Here is a 19,569-nt window from a genome sequence, read left to right as displayed (position 1 = left end):
TGAGGCCTGACACGAAGCCGGCGTTCCAAAACATTCCAAAGCTGTTCTATAGGATTCTGCTCAGGACTCTGTGCAGGCCAGTCCATTGTAGGGATGTTATTGTTGTGTAACCATCCGCCACAGGCCGTGCATTATGAACTGGTGCTCGATTGTGTTGAAAGATGTAATTGCCATCCCTGAACTGCTCTCCAACAGGGGGAACCAAGAAGGTGCTTAAAACATCAATGTATGTCTGTGTTGTGATAGTGCCACGCAAAACAACAAGGGGTGCAAGCCCCCTCCATGAAAACCACAACCACACCATAACACCACTGCCTCCGAATTTTACTGTTGGCACTACACACGCTGGCTGATGACATTCACTGGGCATTCGCCATACCCACATCCTGCCATCTGATCGCCTCATTGTGTACTGTGATTCGTCACTCCACACAGCGTTTTTCCACTGCTTACACCAAGCAAAGCATCGTTTGGCGTTTTCCAGTGTGATGTGTGGCTCATGAGCAGGCGCTTGACTATGATATCAAAGTTCTCTCAATTCTTGCCTAACTGTCAAAATACTTGAATTGAATCACGATGCAGTTCGGAATTCCTTTGTGATGGTCTGGATAGATGTCTTGTCTATTACACATCACAACCCTCTTCAACTGTCGGCAGTGATGAGATCTTTGGTAGTGAAGGTTCAGGAAGAATCTAAATACCAAAGGAAATCGATGGCTGCACTGGGATCACCAGAGTGCTGCAGCCCAAATTCGGCAATGGTAACTTTCGATGGAGCCCATATTAATTTAAAGGGAAAAATGATGGCAGCAGCCAGATACAAAGGCACAAACAAAAAGCTTTCATTAACGATTGTCAACTCATGAAAAACAATCACTTTGTCTTGAAATAGCTCAGTGCCTTCAGTTTAAATATTAACTAAAATAAATCACTGATTGGGGGATAAGAATAACTTTAAAGAAGCCGAGAAGAAAATATGCTATGATCATAAATCACTTGTCCAGCCTGACTTAGGCATATGCAGAATCTACAAAGCAGTCCTAAAATTGAAGACCGGAGCCACCCAAATTTTTTTCAAGGTAATGTTTCAGACACAGACCAGTACCATTTGCTATGATGAATAATGTTAAAGAAGAAATTAAGACTGGCCAAAGAAAGAATCTGGAAGTAAGTGAATCACTTAATAGGCTGTTCCAAAACAAAAAGGATCAATAAAAATCTGTGAAGTTATCAGAGTGACTGTAGAGCTACAGCTAGAAATAGATCAGTATCTGATCCCAGTGCCTGGAGAGTTCTTTCAGAAAATCAGAATTGGAAAATGGTTTACAAAAATAATTTACCGAATGCATATTTCCAGTTGGAACTGGAATGGGGAATCCAAGATGGTGACTATCGTCAACTCTGCACTTGGTCTGTTCGAATACCAGAGATTACTGTTTGGTATACAAATACTCCTGCACTATATCAGATATTTGTGGAACAAATCACAAGTACCATACCTGTGTGTGCCAATTACTTGAATGACATAACTGTCACAGGCACGAATATGGATGAGCACATGAAGAATTTGGACATGCTTTTCACACAACTGGAAGGAAATGGCCTCAGATTCGGTTAGAAAGAAATGTGAAATCTTCAGAAACAAAGAAGGATACTTATGCTGCATCACTGATGCCGGTAGAATCCAACCATGTGAAGCTACTATGGAAGCAATAAAAAAGCTGCCCCCATTCAAAGAATATCCAGGAATCATAATCTTTCATTGGAATAGTAAATTACTACAACAAATTCATCAAGGGATTTGCTGAAGCTGAAGGACCACTGAACCAACTTTGAAAGAAAAATTCTCTGCCCAAATGGATCAAGCAAGAAGCAGCAGTTTAGAAGCTTGAGAAGGAAATTAAATTGGTGCATTTTTACCCAACTCATACTGCATTATTAACCACTGATGCATCTTCGTATGGAATCAGAGCAGTATTGTCTCTAGTATACAGGTGGAGACTTCGCCATTGCTCCCAAGACTTTAAGTAAAAATCAGGCCAGATACAGACAGATTTAAAAGAAGCACTACCTATAACTTATTGGGTCAAGAAATTTCAGCAATACTTTTGTGGAAGAAGATTTAGAAGATTTGAATTGATCACAGAGCACAAGCATCAATTTCAGTATTCCATCCAAGGAAACAGCTGCCAGTAATGACAGAGACTACAAATATGAGACATAACTATGAAATTGGATATAGGTCCACAGAGAAACTTTGCTATGCTGATGCCGTATCAAAGCTACCTGCAAATCTGGATGAAAAATGGGTATGTCTAAAGAATCTTGCTTGCAACTTGACAAAGAAATTGATAAACAGATAGCTATTTCCAGTTGATCACAGAAAGAATTGAGAAACCATGAGCAAAAGTGCAGCACTAAAAATGATTCTGCATTATTTAATAGCTGATGGTCAGACTATCTGCCAAAGGACAAAAACCTTTGGCAGCCATATTTTAGCAAAAGGATTGCCATCAACACCAGGCATGGCTTGTTACTTCTTGATACAGAGTTTGCAAGGATTATCATTCCCCAAATGTGCCAAAATTTGAAGACACTTCATGGTGAACTCTGGGGCTTTGTCAGAACAAAACAAATGGCAAGAAGATAGTGTTGATGACCAAAAATAGACAAAGCAAGTAAATAAATGGTTTCACAACATGAACTTTATCAAGTGGCACAATAAAATTCCAAAAAGGATTCTCAAAACTTGCCCAAAGCAACAAAAACCTGTGAAAGAATTCACATTGATTGTGTTGGATTATTTTGAAAATCATCCTGTTTAATATTTGTGGCTGTCTAGTCGCAGTTCCCTTAGGTACTTGACACGTTGTCAGCTACTTCAGAAATCACAATAAAGGCACTCAGAGAAAATCTTTGCCTTAGAATGATTTCATAAGGCCATAGTTTCTGGCAGTGATATAAATTTGTATGAAATGAATTAAGATTCCCGTGGCAATAATGGCTTGGATAACTTAACTACAGGTCAGCTTTATCCTGCTTCAAATTTTAAAGCAGGATGATTTTTCAAGACGTGCAAGGAAGGGGTGAAAAAAGACTAACTATGGACGACAAAACAAGAAGGAAGCTCTGCAGAAAATGTTGATTAGTTATCACACAATGCCAAATCCAGTAACTGGAAAATCACTTTCTGCACTATTTCAAGGGTGTCAGCCAAGCGTCACACTGTCACTGATCCTTCCATCAAGAGGCAGCAAAGCCAAAGAATGCCAAAAATTTCTCAAATGATTTGTCAAGCAGCTCACCATGGATCATTAGCAGTATAAGCAAGCAGCTGAGGAATATGCCTTATGGAACTGTCAAAAGCCATCAAAACCAACTCAGAAAATGCAGCATCTTGAACAATAGTCGGCACCACAGAACTGAAGCTGAATGGCACTTAACGCACCTGCTTTCTGAACCAGCAATAGAACCAGGGTGAAAATAGACCCCAGGATACTTCAGAGACTTAATCAGAAAGTGCACAGATTGAGGGGAAATAAAACAGTGGAAAGTCCAGGATGAAATAACAATAATATGAAAAGGATTGATTACTACTCATCATGTAGAGGTGGTGGTGTTGCCGACAGGTGCAATGAAAGACAGCTAAACATTTAAGCTTTCAAACAAATAAGTCCATCTTCCTGGTGCATGCAAGTGGCCCTCAACCCACCTTCCCCCCCCCCCCCCCCTCCTCCCCCCCCCCCCCCCCACACACACACACACACACACACACACACACACACACACACAACTTGCATGCATATCGTAGCTGTGTGTGTCTGTGTGTGTGTTTAGCAGTCTTTTCATTGTGCATGTCTGCAACTCAGTGCCTCATGCATGTGATGAGTAATGGATTGAGGGTATATCTACCAAACTGAGGAGATCAATAAGGATTCGTTGAAATAGGTTCGCATCAGCCCTTACTCAAATTAACTGGGGGGAATATTATCTATGAAATTTTGCACATTTTAATAAAATTTCTGTGCATATACAGTAGTACCATGACTTCCAATATTGTATTCAGTTATTTTGCTACACTTGCATAGGCTACAATAAGATAATACCAAATTAAGAGGTGCATTCAAGTTATAACATCTCTGATATATTTTCCTCAGGAATGTGGTTTGTTTTAAAGGACACATGCTGTTGTGAATGTGTGACAGAGATGGCAGCTCTGTACAGCACACAGAACTCTGACAGCAGCAAGAGTGAGGAGTGTTTTTGATACTTAAAATAGCGAAGTTTCCATTACAAGAACAGCATGTAATCATTCACGTTCTCCATTTGTATGGCGTGACACTGATTGAAATTCATTACAAGTAGAGTGAGGTGTGGTGATAGTGTCTTGGGTGTGTCTAATGTGCATTCATGGGTGTGACAGTTCAAAGAAAGCAGAACTTCATTTGAAACAAACCAAGACAATCTTGGGCCTGCCTCAGTATGGCTAAAGATATGACCCAGTAAGTGGAGAAAGGTGTTTTGGAGGATTGCCAAATTAGTGTCAAACACACTACCACCAAAGTTGGCATTTCCATGGCATCTGTGCATACAATCCTGCGCATGAAGACCTGAAAATGCAGGTAGGTGCCTCGATGCTGACATATGATCACAAGGGTGTGTGTGTGTGTGTGTGTGTGTGTGTGTGTGTGTGTGTGTGTGTGTGTGTGTGTGTGTCACGTGGCCTGACACAGTGTTGACACACAATGATGGCATGAATGAGACCAAGAATCTAATGTACACGACTCGGCACGATTTTAGAAAGAATCACTAGTGCGAAACTGCTCTTTTCTCACATGATATACTGCGAACTATGGATAAAAGGGACAATCAGATTCCATATTTCTATATTTCTGGAAAATATTTGACACAGTGCCTCACTGCCAACTGTTGTCAAAGGTACATCTATATCTACATGCAATTCACACTTAAGTGCCTGGCAGAGGGTACATCGAACCATTTTTATACTGCTTCTCTTCCATTCCACTCTCGAATGGCGCATGGGAAAAAGGAACACCTAAATCTTTCTGTTCGAGCTCTGATTTCTCTTATTTTATTATGATGATCATTTCTCCCTACGCAGGTCGGAAGAGAAAGCTGGTGATTGAAATTTCGTAAATAGATCTCACCGCAAAGAAAACTGCCTTTGTTTCAGTGACTGCCACCTCAACTCGTGTAGCATATCAGTGGCACTCTCACCCCTATTGTGCAGTAACATGAAACAGGTTGCCCTTCTTTGCACTTTTTTGTTAATCCTACCTGGTAAGGATCCCACGCCATGCAGCAATATTCCAGCTGAGGACAGACAGGTGTAATGTAGGCTGTCTCTTTAGTGGGTTTGTCACATGTTCTAAGTGTTCTGCCAACAAAGCGCAGTCTCTGTTTCGCCTTCCCCACAATATTATCTGTGTGTCCTTTCCAATTTAAGTTGCTCATAATTGTATTTCCTAGGTATTTAGTTGAATTGACAGCCCTTAGATTTGTGCAATTTATCAGATTTCTTTTAGTACCCATGTGGATGACCTTGCTCTTTTCTTTGTTTAGTGCCAATTGCCACTTTTTGCACCATACAGAAATTATCTCTAGATCATTTTGTAATTGGAATTGGCCGTCTGATTTTACTAGACAGCAAACTACAGCATCATCTGCAAACAATCTAAGGGGAGATTATCACCTAGATCATTTATGGAAATCAGGAACAGCAGAGGGCCTATGACACTACCTTGTGGAACGCCAGATATCACTTCTGTTCTACTCGATAATTTACCGTCTATCGCTACGAACTGTGACCTGTCTGAGAGGAAATCATGACTCCAGTAACACAACTCCCCCCACCACCACCACCACCACCACCACCACCATCACCACCACCAGGGGGCTCACCGCTCTTTGGTGAGTAAGTGCTTGGCGACCAAGGGGCCCCAGCCCTTGTAGCACCACTTCTCTTTCAGTGCTGATTGTCTCCTCTTCTTCTGTCCTTTTTCCCCTCTCTTGGGGAGATGTCTCGTGCTTCCATGGGCTCTTGAAGCTCATTTTTGTTGGTTTACTTGTAGGTCTCTTCTCTCTTGGTTCTTTCCCTGTGTTGTGCTGTACTGTACTGTACTGTTCTTTCCCTGTGCTGTACTGTACTGTTCTTTCCCTGTGCTGTACTGTACTGTTCTTTCCCTGTATCATCCTTTCCTCGTTTTGCTCTTTCCCTGTTTCCTCTTTGCCTGTTCCTTGTTCTGCTCTCCTTTTCCTCCGCTGTGGTGTTTGAGGCCATCCTTCCTTTCTTCCTTTCCCTCTTATCTTTTCTTCTCCTCCTTGTGTGTGCCTGATGGCCACCCATGCATTTGACACATAACAGGAGTCTGGGTAATGGGTAATTCCCAGCCCCGGGTTGGCATGCAGGCCCCTCACGTACCCCCTGGTACATGCCAGGCCCAGGGAGTGGTGATTGCCTGAGCTTTTACCTTCCTCCTCTGCCGAATGGTCCCTCGGTCTGTCGTTCAAGAGGTGTGACCTAAGATGTGGACAATCATCTAAGGCGGGAGGCTCCCCTTTGGAGGGCCCCTGCAGGAAGGAGCACGCCATCGGGGACACTGGCAATCATGGGGGACTTCTTCCCAATGACTGATTTTCCTTCTCTTTCTCTGAGTGTTTCACGTAAAAGAAAGTGGAATGAGGCTCCTGCCTCAATGTCTCTTCCTGTTGTGCCTCGATATCTAGCAGTCTCACGTTTAGATGAAAACAAGACTTTTGCTTCTGTAAACCCCTTTGTTATACAGACAGGCGTGGATGGCATCACCGGCCCTGTAAAGTCATGCTCTTGGCTCCACAATGGAATGCTGCTTTTGGAAATTAATAGTCCTCTCCAGGCCCAGAAACTACTCAAGGCTCAAACCCTCCACAAATATCCTATAGAAGTGGAGGCTTACCGGATGCTTAACTCGTCCTGTGGTGCTATCTACACCCGGCTGTTGGATGGCTTGGCGGAGGACAAATTAACTAATTATCTCTCGGATCAGGGCATTACTGCTGTTCGAGTTATGAAGAAGGTGCCCACTCGCACATTATTCCTGACTTTCGATCGGTTCACGCTTCCTACCAAGATCAAGGCAGGCTATGAAGTCATCTCTGTGCGCCCTTACATTCCCAATCCGTTGAGGTGTTACAAATGCCACCAGTTCAATCATACCAACATGTCATGTAAAAACGTGGCCAGATGTGTCACTTGTAGCAGGGATGCACACAAGGGTGCCTGTCCTCCTCTTTCTCCCCGCTGCATTAATTGTCATGGAGAACGTACTGCTTCTTCTCGTTCTTGTCCCGTCTATCAAGTCGAGCGGGCTGTTCAGGAGATACGGATTTCCTGTTGCCTGGAAACTGTTGGTGAGCTGTAAACCAAATATCCCTTCGTCTGGAAGCTACAGCACCATGTTAACCTCTCCCTGTCCCACAAAAAACATGGCTACACAAACTTGTGACTTACAGTTTAGTTCAGTGGTGGCAAAGTCGCCTCGCCTTCAAGCAGAAACTCTGTCTCCCACTTCCCGGGCAGTAGATTCTGCTACCCGTTCTTCGCCCTCACCAGCGAACAAAATTGCAACGCAGCCAACGAACCATCATTTCAAAATGGGTTACTCCCGGGAAGATTTCTTGCTTACCTCAATTTCGCAGCCGTCTGGCTCTTCTGCCTTTCAGTCATCCTACATTCACGAACTGCATCCGCTACAAGTAACTACATGTGCAGTGCCATCACACTATTAAGGAAAGCAAGAAAGCATGCTGGGTTCCCATCACTAGCTCGTTCAACAGTTTCACTCCGTCCTCTCTCGTTTGGGGTGACCTGCGCCGGCTTTCTGGAACTTCCGCCCACTCCCCAATCCCTAGTCTGACTGTGGCGGGAAACATCATAGTCGACACTGTGGATGTTTCCAACGCTTTGGGCCAGTACTTTGCGAAGGTTTCAAGCCTCACCCACTACCATCCTGCCTTCCTTCCTCAGAAACAGGTGGAGGAGTCTCATGCAATCTCTTCTCTCTCTTTGAATCGAGAATGCTACAATACTCCTTTTACGATGAGGGAGCTCGAACGTGCTCTCCTCATCCAGGTCTTCTGCTCCTGGGCCTGATACAATCCACATCCTCATGCTGCAGAATCTTCCTCCTGCCGAAAAATGCTTTCTCCTCGATATCTACGACCGTATTGGGACTGACTGTGTATTTCCCATGCTTTGGCGTGAAGCTATTATTGTTCCCCGACCTAAGCCTGGTAAAGATAACTCTCTTCCTTCCAGCTATTGTCCAGAGTCCCTTACCAGCAGCGTTAGTTTATGATAGCTGTTGGCGGACGGGCATTCTACATACTATGCACACATGGGGCCTTCGCAGTCGTCTTCCCACTTTCATCCGGGTATTTTTAGCAGACCGAGTTTTCCGAGTACATGTGGGTTCCTCTTTATCCCACGCCTTTTCTTGGGAGAACAGGGTGCCTCAGGGCTCCGTACTGAGTGTCATCCTCTTCGCCATAGCCATCAACCCCATTATGGACTGCCTTCCAGCTGGCGTTTCTGGCTCTTAGCTATTTATTGCAGCTCCCAGTGGACATGTCTTCTGCAACTGTGTCTTCAGCGTTGTCTGGATCGTCTTCGTTCTTGGAGTGTCACAAATGGTTTCTGCTTTTCTGCTACCGAATCCATTTGTTTCAACTTCTGACAGTACAAGGCATTTCTGCCACCATTCTTGCGACTGGGCCAAAATGCTCTCCCATATGTGGATGCAACGAAGTTCGTAGGGCTTACGTTCGATAGGAAACTTAGTTGGTCCTACCTGGCTGCACGCTGCACCTGGTCCCTAAATGTCCTTCATGTATTGAGTGGTACCTCTTGGGGAGCTGAGCAGACTGTCCTCCTCTGCCTCTATTGGTCTCTTGTCCATTCCAAGTTGGATTTTGGATGCATTGTCTACTCCTCTGCACATATGTCTATCTTACGCCTTCTAAATACAATATATCATTTGGGGATCTGTTTCGCCACTGGTGCCTTCTGTACTAGCCCTGTTGAGAACCTCTACACAGAAGCTGCCCCATTGTCATACCAACACAACATCCTACTCAGTAGATATGCGTGTTGGCTTTCTTCCACGCCAGGCCACCCAACCTTTAATCCTTTTTTTGATGACATTCTTGACCGCCAGTATGAGATGTACGTTTCTTCTCTGCGGCCTTCCGGCATCTGCTTTCGTCACCTGTTTCAGCAGCTGCAGTTCACACTTCTTGCCACTTTTTGAATGGGTGAGTGCCCTTCACCACCTTGACTTCAGACACAGGTTTGTGTTCGTTTTGACTTCAGCTCGTTCTCGAAGGATTCAACTCCTGAGCTGACCTGTCGCTGTGAATTTCTCAAATTTCGCTCACAACTTGCCGATAGCATATTTTTGTACACTAATGGTTCCAAGTCCGCCCAAGGTGTTGGCTTGTGCTTTTGTCGTCGGGGCTGATACGTTTCAATACCGGCTTCTCGAGCAGTGCACAATTTTTACAGCAGAGCTTTTTGCCCTCTATCGGGCTGTTCACAACGACCGGAGGCACCAGCACACTCGCTGTGTGATCTGCTCTGACTCCCTCAGTGCCCTTCAGAGTCTAGATGATCCCAATCCAGTCCACCCTATCGTTCGACCAATCCAGCACTGCCTCCATTTGTTCCCATATGGGGGAGCCCAAGTGATGTTCATGTGAGTTCTTGGCCATGTTGGAGTGCTCGGGAATGACGCTGCTGATGCTACAGCCAAGGCCAGAGTCCATCTCGGTCGGCCCACCTCTTACTCTGTTTCCTTGGAAGACATTTGTACTTTTCTCTATCGGTGTATCACGTCACTTTGGCATGACCATTGGTGTTCCCTTCATGGGAACAAACTCGGAGAAGTCAAACCTCTCCCAACAGCCTGCTAGACTTCCTCCTGGCCGTCTCGCCATGACGAAGTAATGTTAGCTTGGTTGCAAATAGAACACTGCTGCTTTAGTCACTGCCACTTGTTGAATGGTGACCCTGCACCCAGCTGTCCTTTCTGTAGCCAGCCATTAACAGACAGACATTGCCTGATCCTTTGCCCCTATTTTAGCCACTTACATCTCAGGGTCGGACTGCCTCCCCCTTTTGCCGGACATTTTAGCAGATTATGTGCGAGCTCTGGCTCACGTAAGTTTTAAAAAAAAGCAGTAAAATGACAAAAGAGACTTGATTTCTACCTGGTGACTGTGGTGTCTTGTTGACGTCTTTTAGATACTCTTCTGTAACGTCTTGATGTTTTAGATTTGTTTTTCTTCCTTTTTGTATTGGACCTCGCAACGGTTTTTTACCCTCGTGGTTCCAGCATTCTATGGTCCTATACTGGGCACTTCTGAAATTAGATGTTTTGCGCTGTAAAACCCCACAGAAAAAGGAAGAAAAAAAGTCACACAACTGAGACGATACTCCATATGCACGCAATTTTATTAATAGTCGCTTGTGAAGAACGGTATCAAAAGCCTTCTGGAAATCTAGGAATATGGGATCGCTCTGAGATCCCTTGTCGACAGCACTCATTACGATATTTCCTGAATCTGTGTGTGTTATGTGTCAGTAAGTCATTTTCTTCAAGGTGATTCACAATTTTCGAGTACAGTATATGCTCCAAAATCCTACTGCAAATTGAGGTCAGTCATATGGGTCTGTAATTCAGTGAATTACTCCTATTTCCTTTCTTGAATATTGGCGTGACCTGTACTACTTTCCAGTCTTTAGGAACAGACCTTTCGTCAAGTGAGTGTTTGTATATGATTGCTAAGAAAGGTGCTATTGTGTCTGCATACTCTGAAAGGAACCTGATTGGTATACCATCTGGTCTCGAAGACTTGCCTTTCTTAAGCGATATGAGTTGTTTTGCAACACCTAAGATATCTACTTTTATGTCACTCATACTAACCACTGTTCTGGTTTCGAATTCTGGAATATTTACTTTATCTTCTTTCGTGAAGGAATTATGGAAAACTGTATTTAGTAACTCCGCTTCAGTGGCACCATCATCGATAACATTTCCATCACTATCGTGCAGTGACAGTATTTACTGTTTTTTACCACTGCTGTATTTTACATACAACCAGAATCTCTTTGGGTTTTCTACCATATTTTGAGACAATGTTTCATTGTGGAAACTATTAAAAGCATCTCGCATTGACGTCTGCACTAAATACGGAGCTTCCTTGAAACTTAGCCAGTCTTGGGGATTTTGCATTCTTCTGAATTTGTCATGCTTTTTGCGTTGCTTCTGCAACAGTGTTCTGACATGTTTTGTGTACCATAGTGGATCAGCCCTGTCTCTTATTAAATTATGCGGTATGAATCTATCTACTGCTGTCGATACTGTATCTTTGAATTTGAGCCATATCTGGTCTACACTTAATAATTAGCTTGGAAGGAATGGAGACTCTCTCTTAGGAAGGCAGCAAGCAAATTTTTATCTGCTGTTTTAAATAGATTTATTTTGTGTATATTTTTAGTGGTTTCGGTCGATATGGTTTTGAGCCTCACTACAATGACCTTGTGTTCACTAATAACTGTATCCGTCAAGACTCTCTCTATTAGATCAGGATTATTTGTGGCTAAGAGGTCGAATTAACAATTCATGTAGGCTCATGAACTAATTGTTCAAAGTAATTCTCAGAGAAAGCATTTAGTACAATTTTGGAAGATGTTTTCTGTCCACCACCGGCTTTGAACATGTATTTTCGCCAACAAATCAAGGGTAGATTGGAGTCTCCAGCAATCAGAACTGTGTGAGTGGGGTACTTATTTGTAATGAGATTCAAGTTTTCTTTGAGCTGTTCAGCTGTTATATCATCTGAGTCGGGGGTTCGGTAGAAGGAGCCAATTATTATTTTGGTACGGCTGTTGAGTGTAACCTCTACCCATAGTCATTCCCAGGAACTATCTATTTCAACTGCTCTACAAGATAAACTACTACCAACAGACACAAACACACCACCACCTACTTTATTTAATCTGTCCTTTCTGAACACGGTTTCTGCCTCTGTAAAAATTTCGGCAGAATTTATCTCCAGCTTTAGCCAGCTTTCTGTTCCTATAATGATTTCAGCTTCAGTACTTTGTCTCTCAGCGCTTGAACCCCTGGTACTTTTCCAACACAGATACGAAAATTTACAACTACAGTACCGACTGTTGCTTGGTCGATTCTTGTTGTTTCTTCGCCCTGTATCCTTTGAGACTGGAGCCCTTTTCTATCTTTCCTGAGACTGTATAACCTAAAAAACCGCCCAGTTGACGCCACACAGCCCGTGCTACCCATGTAGCCACCTCCTGTGTGTAGTGAACACCTGACCTATTTAGCAGAACCCGAAACCCCACCATCCTATAGCGCAAGTCGAGGGATCTGCAGCCTACAGTCACAGAACCGTCTGAGCTTCTGATTCAGACTCTCCACTCGGCTATGTACCAAAGGTCCGCAGTCAGTCCTGTCGACGATGCTGCAGATGGTGAGCTCTGCCTTCATCTCACTAATAAGACTTGCAGTCTTCACCAAATCAGATAGGCGCCGGAAACCAGAGAGAATCTGTTCCAATCCATAGCGACACACGTCATTAGTGCCAACATGAGCCACCACCTGCAGTTGGCTGCACCCTGTACCCTTCATGGCATCCGGAAGGACCCTTTCCATATCTTGGATGAGTGCCCCTGGTAAGCACATGGAGTGCACTTCAGCTTTCTTCCGTCCTTAGTTGCCATATCCCTAAGGGGCTCCATACGAGGTACAAGTGTAAGGAGTAGGTTCCCGGATATGCGAGTGGTTCAAAGACTTATTAAGCATTAGAACCCATTATGTTATCCTCGATAGTGAGTATTAATCAGAGTCAAGGCTATCATCGTGAGTGCCCCAGGGAAGTGTGATTGGACCACTATTATTTTCTGAATACATATATGATCTGGTGGACAGGGTGGGCAGCAATCTGTGATAGTTTGCTAATGATGTATGTATGGAATGGTGTCAAAGTTGAATGACTGTGGGAGGATAGAAGATGATTTAGACAAAATTCTAATTTGTGTGATGAATGGCACCTAGCTTTAAATGAAGAAAAATGTAAGTTAATGGAGATGAGCAGGGAAAAGAAACCTGTAATGGACAGATACAGCATTAGTAGTGTCCTGCTTGACACAGTCAGGACATTTAAATAGGTGGGCATAACATTGCAGAGCAATATGAAATGGAATGATCGTGTGAGGATTGTGGAATGGAAGGCTAATTGTTGAATTAGGTTTATTGGGAACATTTTGGTAAAGAGAGGTTCATCTGTAAAGTAGACCACATGCAAACGCCAATGTGATTTATTCTTGAGTACTGCTAGAGTGTTTAGGACCCATACCAGGTCAGCTTAAAGGAAAATGCTGAAGCAATCCAGCGGCAGACTGCTAGATTTGTTACCAGTATGTTCGAATGATACGCAAGTGTTATGGAGATGCTTCAGGATCCCAAATGGGAATCCCTGGAGGAAAGACAACTTCTTCTCGAGAAACACTTGAGAAAATTTAGAAAACGAGCATTCGAAGCTGACTACAGAATGATTATACTGCCCTAACATATATTTTGCATATGGACCACAAAGATAAGATACAATAAATTAGAGCTCATATGAACACCTATAGATGGTTGTTTATTCCCTCGCTCGATTTGTGAGTTGAACAGGAAAGGAAACAGTAGTGGCACAAGGTACCCTCCATCACACACCGTACGGTGGGTTGCTGAGTAAGTTTCTAGATGTAGATGTACTTTCTTTTCATTGATTGTGGAAATGAATTGGACATTTTTCAATCCTGAAATGAAGCACCAGTCAGACCAATGGAAGCAGTCATACTCATGGTCCCAGAAATTTTCAGGTTAACACCAGTGCTGAAAAAATGATGGTGGCCAAGTTCTGGAGCAGTAATCCTTACACATCACCTTACAAAGGGCACTACAGTGACTGGTGCAACCTACCAAGATGTTTTTAAGAACAAGCTCCTTCCAGCATGGCATGAAAAAAGTATGGAGAAGGCTGCATACATGCCCTTTTCATCAAATCAGTGCACCAGGCTAATGTGACGCTCCAACTTCTTCGTGACAACTTTGAAGTGATTTCTCATCCTCTCTACACACATGACCAGCTCCCAATGACTTCTGGCTGTTCCCAATTATGGAAGAGACACTCCATGGTCACACACTCACTGGCTGTGCCGCTATTGCATCAGCAATTTTCCTGTGGGTAAACCAGAATCCTAAAAGTGTTCACAGTGGCTCTGGAATCATGGCGTCAATATTGTGAAAGATGTGTATGGCCACAGGGAGATTACATGGAGAAATGACGGAAGTTTCAAATTTTCATGTGACTGGTGTATGAGAAGAAAATTTGGAGGTGTGTTAACTTGGACGCACCTTGTATTGCTTTGTGTTTTGTGTTAATATACCAGCTATTTTAAGACTTAAGGTTACTTGGGTGCTCACCGAATAATTTATTAGAAACAATACTGACTGGGAAGCAGTGGTTTTTGTGTGTGTGTGTGTGTGTGTGTGTGTGTGTGTGTGTGTGTGTGTGTGTGTGTGTGTGTGTGTGTGTGTGTGTGTGTAGGTTTATGCTATTTCATCCTGACTGCCCTGAAAAATTAAGTTAGGTTGTCAACTCTAGCATATAACAGATTCAGTAACTGCATCAGAGTGAACATGAGTGACACCATAAGACACCAGTGTTTTGGTAGTAGTTTTATAGTTGGTGATTAAAAGCATGCAGCTTAAAAACATTTCACATATGAGAAATTGTACATTAGATAACATTTTTGATAACAACAAAAAATACTTTCTCATTTGAGTCCTCGCTTATGGCATCTAACAACTGATAAAAATACCTGTACAAAACTCAAGAAACAAAGATACCAGTAGGTGTTATGCATATATCTTTAGTACTGGCAGCAAGTGTATTTTACACTTTGTATCATACAGTGGGTATATTGTTATTCACCATACTAATTGTTACTCATGCCAAGTCCATCTGCTGTTCTGTATTTTACAGATTTCAGGATCATACCCTGTTGTAGACCACACTTATGATGCCGTGGTCGTCGGAGCAGGAGGTGCCGGTCTCAGGGCAGCATTTGGACTGGTTGCAGAAGGATTTAAAACAGCTGTCATTACAAAACTGTTTCCCACCCGTTCACATACTGTAGCTGCCCAAGGTGGTATCAATGCTGCCTTGGGGAACATGGAGGAAGACAACTGGCAGTGGCATATGTGAGCATCCAACAGCAGATAATTTTTCTGTTTATAAATACTTCTCAGTTCACACAGTTTGATCAGCATTTCCTTTAAGCGCTATAATTTAGATGCATATGCACTGCTAATTCATATGACAAGAAAGCGCTCAGTTGGCTACTTGTTGTACATGCAAAATGCAGACTGTTGCTATTTCTCCCATGAGTGAAAGGAACGTTGCACTTGCAGAATAGTCATCTGATTCTCTCCCAGGAGTGCAGTTCCATCTCTTCCTCTTCCTTTTCCTTCTTCATGTCTCTCCACCTCCCAGTTCTTCAGAACTCATTAGTAATTAATCCAAGCACTCATCATTTACTTACCTTCTGTCAGTTATTTAATTACCTGTAGTCAACATTAGGTAGATATTGGATGAAGGGCAACAGGCAGATTCCATATTCTTAGGTTTCTGGTACGCATTTGACGCACTGCCCCACTGCGGATTATTGACAAAGTAATACAACCTGGTAAGTTGTTCACTATGGGTGTTAATCAGAGATGAAAGGGTATCGTCAGGAGTGCCCCAGGGAAATGTAATAGAGCCACTATTGTTCTCTATATACATAACTGATCTAATAGATTAGCATGAGCAGCAGTCTTGTGACTGCAGGTGATGCTGTAATGTATAGGAAAGATTGTCATTGAGTGACTGTAGAAGAATACAGAACAATTATATATAAAAACAAAGATGAGGTGACTTACCGAACAAAAGCGCTGGCAGGTCGATAGACACACAAACAAACACAAACATACACACAAAATTCAAGCTTTCGCAACAAACTGTTGCCTCATCAGGAAAGAGGGAAGGAGAGGGGAAGACGAAAGGAAGTGGGGTTTTAAGGGAGAGGGTAAGGAGTCATTCCAATCCCGGGAGCGGAAAGACTTACCTTAGGGGGAAAAAAGGACAGGTATACACTCGCACACACGCACATATCCATCCACACATACAGACACAAGCAGACATATTTAAAGACAAAGAGTTTGGGCAGAGATGTCAGTCGAGGCAGAAGTGTAGAGGCAAAGAAGTTGTTGAAAGACAGGTGAGGTATGAGTGGCGGCAACTTGAAATTAGCGGAGATTGAGGCCTGGCGGATGACGAGAAGAGAGGATATACTGAAGGGCAAGTTCCCATCTCCGGAGTTTGGATAGGTTGGTGTTGGTGGGAAGTATCCAGATAACCCGGACGGTGTAACACTGTGCCAAGATGTGCTGGCTGTGCACCAAGGCATGTTTAGCCACAGGGTGATCCTCATTACCAACAAACACTGTCTGCCTGTGTCCATTCATGCGAATGGACAGTTTGTTGCTGGTCATTCCCACATAGAATGCATCACAGTGTAGGCAGGTCAGTTGGTAAATCACGTGGGTGCTTTCACACGTGGCTCTGCCTCTGATCGTGTACGCCTTCCGGGTTACAGGACTGGAGTAGGTGGTGGTGGGAGGGTGCATGGGACAGGTTTTGCATCGGGGGCGGTTACAAGGATAGGGGCCAGAGGGTAGGGAAGGTGGTTTGGGGATTTCATAGGGATGAACTAACAGGTTACGAAGGTTAGGTGGACGGCGGAAAGACACTCTTGGTGGAGTGGGGAGGATTTCATGAAGGATGGATCTCATTTCAGGGCAGGATTTGAGGAAGTCGTATCCCTGCTGGAGTGCCACATTCAGAGTCTGGTCCAGTCCCGGAAAGTATCCTGTCACAAGTGGGGCACTTTTGTGGTTCTTCTGTGGGGGATTCTGGGTTTGAGGGAACGAGGAAGTGGCTCTGGTTATTTGCTTCTGTACCAGGTCGGGAGGGTAGTTGCGGGATGCGAAAGCTGTTTTCAGGTTGTTGGTGTAATGATTCAGGGATTCCGGACTGGAGCAGATTCGTTTGCCACGAAGACCTAGGCTGTAGGGAAGGGACCGTTTGATGTGGAATGGGTGGCAGCTGTCATAATGGAGGTACTGTTGCTTGTTGGTGGGTTTGATGTGGACGGACGTGTGAAGTTGGCCATTGGACAGGTGGAGGTCAACGTCAAGGAAAGTGGCATGGGATTTGGAGTAGGACCAGGTGAAACTGATGGAACCAAAGGAGTTGAGGTTGGAGAGGAAATTCTGGAGTTCTTCTTCACTGTGAGTCCAGATCATGAAGATGTCATCAATAAATCTGTACCAAACTTTGGGTTGGCAGACTTGGGTAACCAAGAAGGCTTCCTCTAAGCGACCCATGAATAGGTTGGCGTACGAGGGGGCCATCCTGGTGCCCATGGCTGTTCCCTTTAATTGTTGGTATGTCTGGCCCTCAAAAGTGAAGAAGTTGTGGGTCAGGAAGAAGCTGGCTAAGGTGATGAGGAAAGAGGTTTTAGGTAGGGTGGCAGGTGATCGGCGTGAAAGGAAATGCTCCATCGCAGCGAGGCCCTGGACGTGCAGAATATTTGTGTATAAGGACGTGGCATCAATGGTTACAAGGGTGGTTTCCGGGGGTAACAGATTGGGTAAGGATTCCAGGCGTTCAAGGAAGTGGTTGGTGTCCTTGATGAAGGATGGGAGACTGCATATCCACCACCACCTACTCCAGTCCTGTAACCCGGAAGGTGTACACGATCAGAGGCAGAGCCACGTGTGAAAGCACCCACGTGATTTACCAACTGACCTGCCTACACTGTGATGCATTCTATGTGGGAATGACCAGCAACAAACTGTCCATTCGCATGAATGGACACAGGCAGACAGTGTTTGTTGGTAATGAGGATCACCCTGTGGCTAAACATGCCTTGGTGCACAGCCAGCACATCTTGGCACAGTGTTACACCGTCCGGGTTATCTGGATACTTCCCACCAACACCAACCTATCCAAACTCCGGAGATGGGAACTTGCCCTTCAGTATATCCTCTCTTCTCGTCATCCGCCAGGCCTCAATCTCCGCTAATTTCAAGTTGCCGCCACTCATACCTCACCTGTCTTTCAACAACTTCTTTGCCTCTACACTTCTGCCTCGACTGACATCTCTGCCCAAACTCTTTGTCTTTAAATATGTCTGCTTGTGTCTGTATGTGTGGATGGATATGTGCGTGTGTGCGAGTGTATACCTGTCCTTTTTTCCCCCTAAGGTAAGTCTTTCCGCTCCCGGGATTGGAATGACTCCTTACCCTCTCCCTTAAAACCCACTTCCTTTCGTCTTCCCCTCTCCTTCCCTCTTTCCTGATGAGGCAACAGTTTGTTGCGAAAGCTTGAATTTTGTGTGTATGTTTGTGTTTGTTTGTGTGTCTATCGACCTGCCAGCGCTTTTGTTCGGTAAGTCACCTCATCTTTGTTTTTATATATAATTTTTCCCACGTGGAATGTTTCCTTCCATTATATAGAATACAGAACAATGTAGACAAGGTTTCTATTTGATCTGATGAATGGCAGCATGCTTTAAATGTTGAGAAGTGCATGTTAATGTAGATAAGTAGGAAAGAGTTCCTGCAACAATTGAATACATTATTTGTGGTGTACTGGTTGACAGTCATGCCAATTAAATATCTATGAAATAGAACAAGCATGTAAGAAAGATAGTAGGGAAGGCAAATGATTGAATTCAGTTTATTGCAAGAATTATAGTAAAGTATAGCTCACCTAAAAGGAGATTGGTTTACAGAACACTGAAAGATCCATTCTCGAGTGTTTGGTATCCTTGCCAATACTAATTAAAGAAAGACACCAAAGCAATTCAGAGGCATGCTGCTAGATTTGGTACTAGTGGGTTCAGTTAGTACGCAAGTACTACAGAGGTGTTTATTGAACTCAGATGGGAATTTAGTAGGTGCAAACATTGCCTACGGGGGAACAGTGGTGTTTAGAAATACACTGTATGGTGGCTTGTAGAGTGTGGGTGTAGATAAGTACCTCAACCCCTCATTTCCAGAATATGCTGAAATCCAATATCTGATTGGCAAGTGTTCAGTCCATTCCTTTGCATGAAGGTATCACAGAATTTTTGATTAGTTTATCTTGTCTTAACATTGGGATCACAGATTTACTTCAAAGTTTGTGCACATTTAATAGGTCATTAAAACAACATAATGTGCTAGTGGTAAGGTGTCCTGGCAATTCCGCGAAAATTGCAAGAGAAGTTTTACTCATCTATTATGTAACTGATGTATCTGTGGGTAGGTGCTGGATGTTAGTTCATGGTAGTCAAGTGGTAAGTGTGCGAGCTGCACAAGACAAACATGTATGAGGCAACAGTTCGACTCCTGC

The 19,569-nt window shown here is 43.8% G+C and overlaps 1 protein-coding gene across 1 annotated transcript in view; it reads left to right on the top strand.

Moving 5' to 3' along the window:
- Positions 1-19,569, top strand: part of LOC126457318 (succinate dehydrogenase [ubiquinone] flavoprotein subunit, mitochondrial) — a 101,172-nt gene that overhangs the window by 14,333 nt on the left and 67,270 nt on the right. The window contains exon 3 of the mRNA XM_050093512.1: positions 15,112-15,329. Coding sequence (XP_049949469.1) covers positions 15,112-15,329 — 218 coding nt within the window. The remainder of the gene's footprint in view (positions 1-15,111; positions 15,330-19,569) is intronic.

This window comes from Schistocerca serialis, chromosome 2, assembly GCF_023864345.2.
Source record: "Schistocerca serialis cubense isolate TAMUIC-IGC-003099 chromosome 2, iqSchSeri2.2, whole genome shotgun sequence".
Classification (NCBI taxonomy): Eukaryota; Metazoa; Arthropoda; class Insecta; order Orthoptera; family Acrididae; genus Schistocerca; species Schistocerca serialis.
Note: the sequence above shows the minus strand (reverse complement) of the source record. Positions and strands in the feature narration are given on the sequence as shown.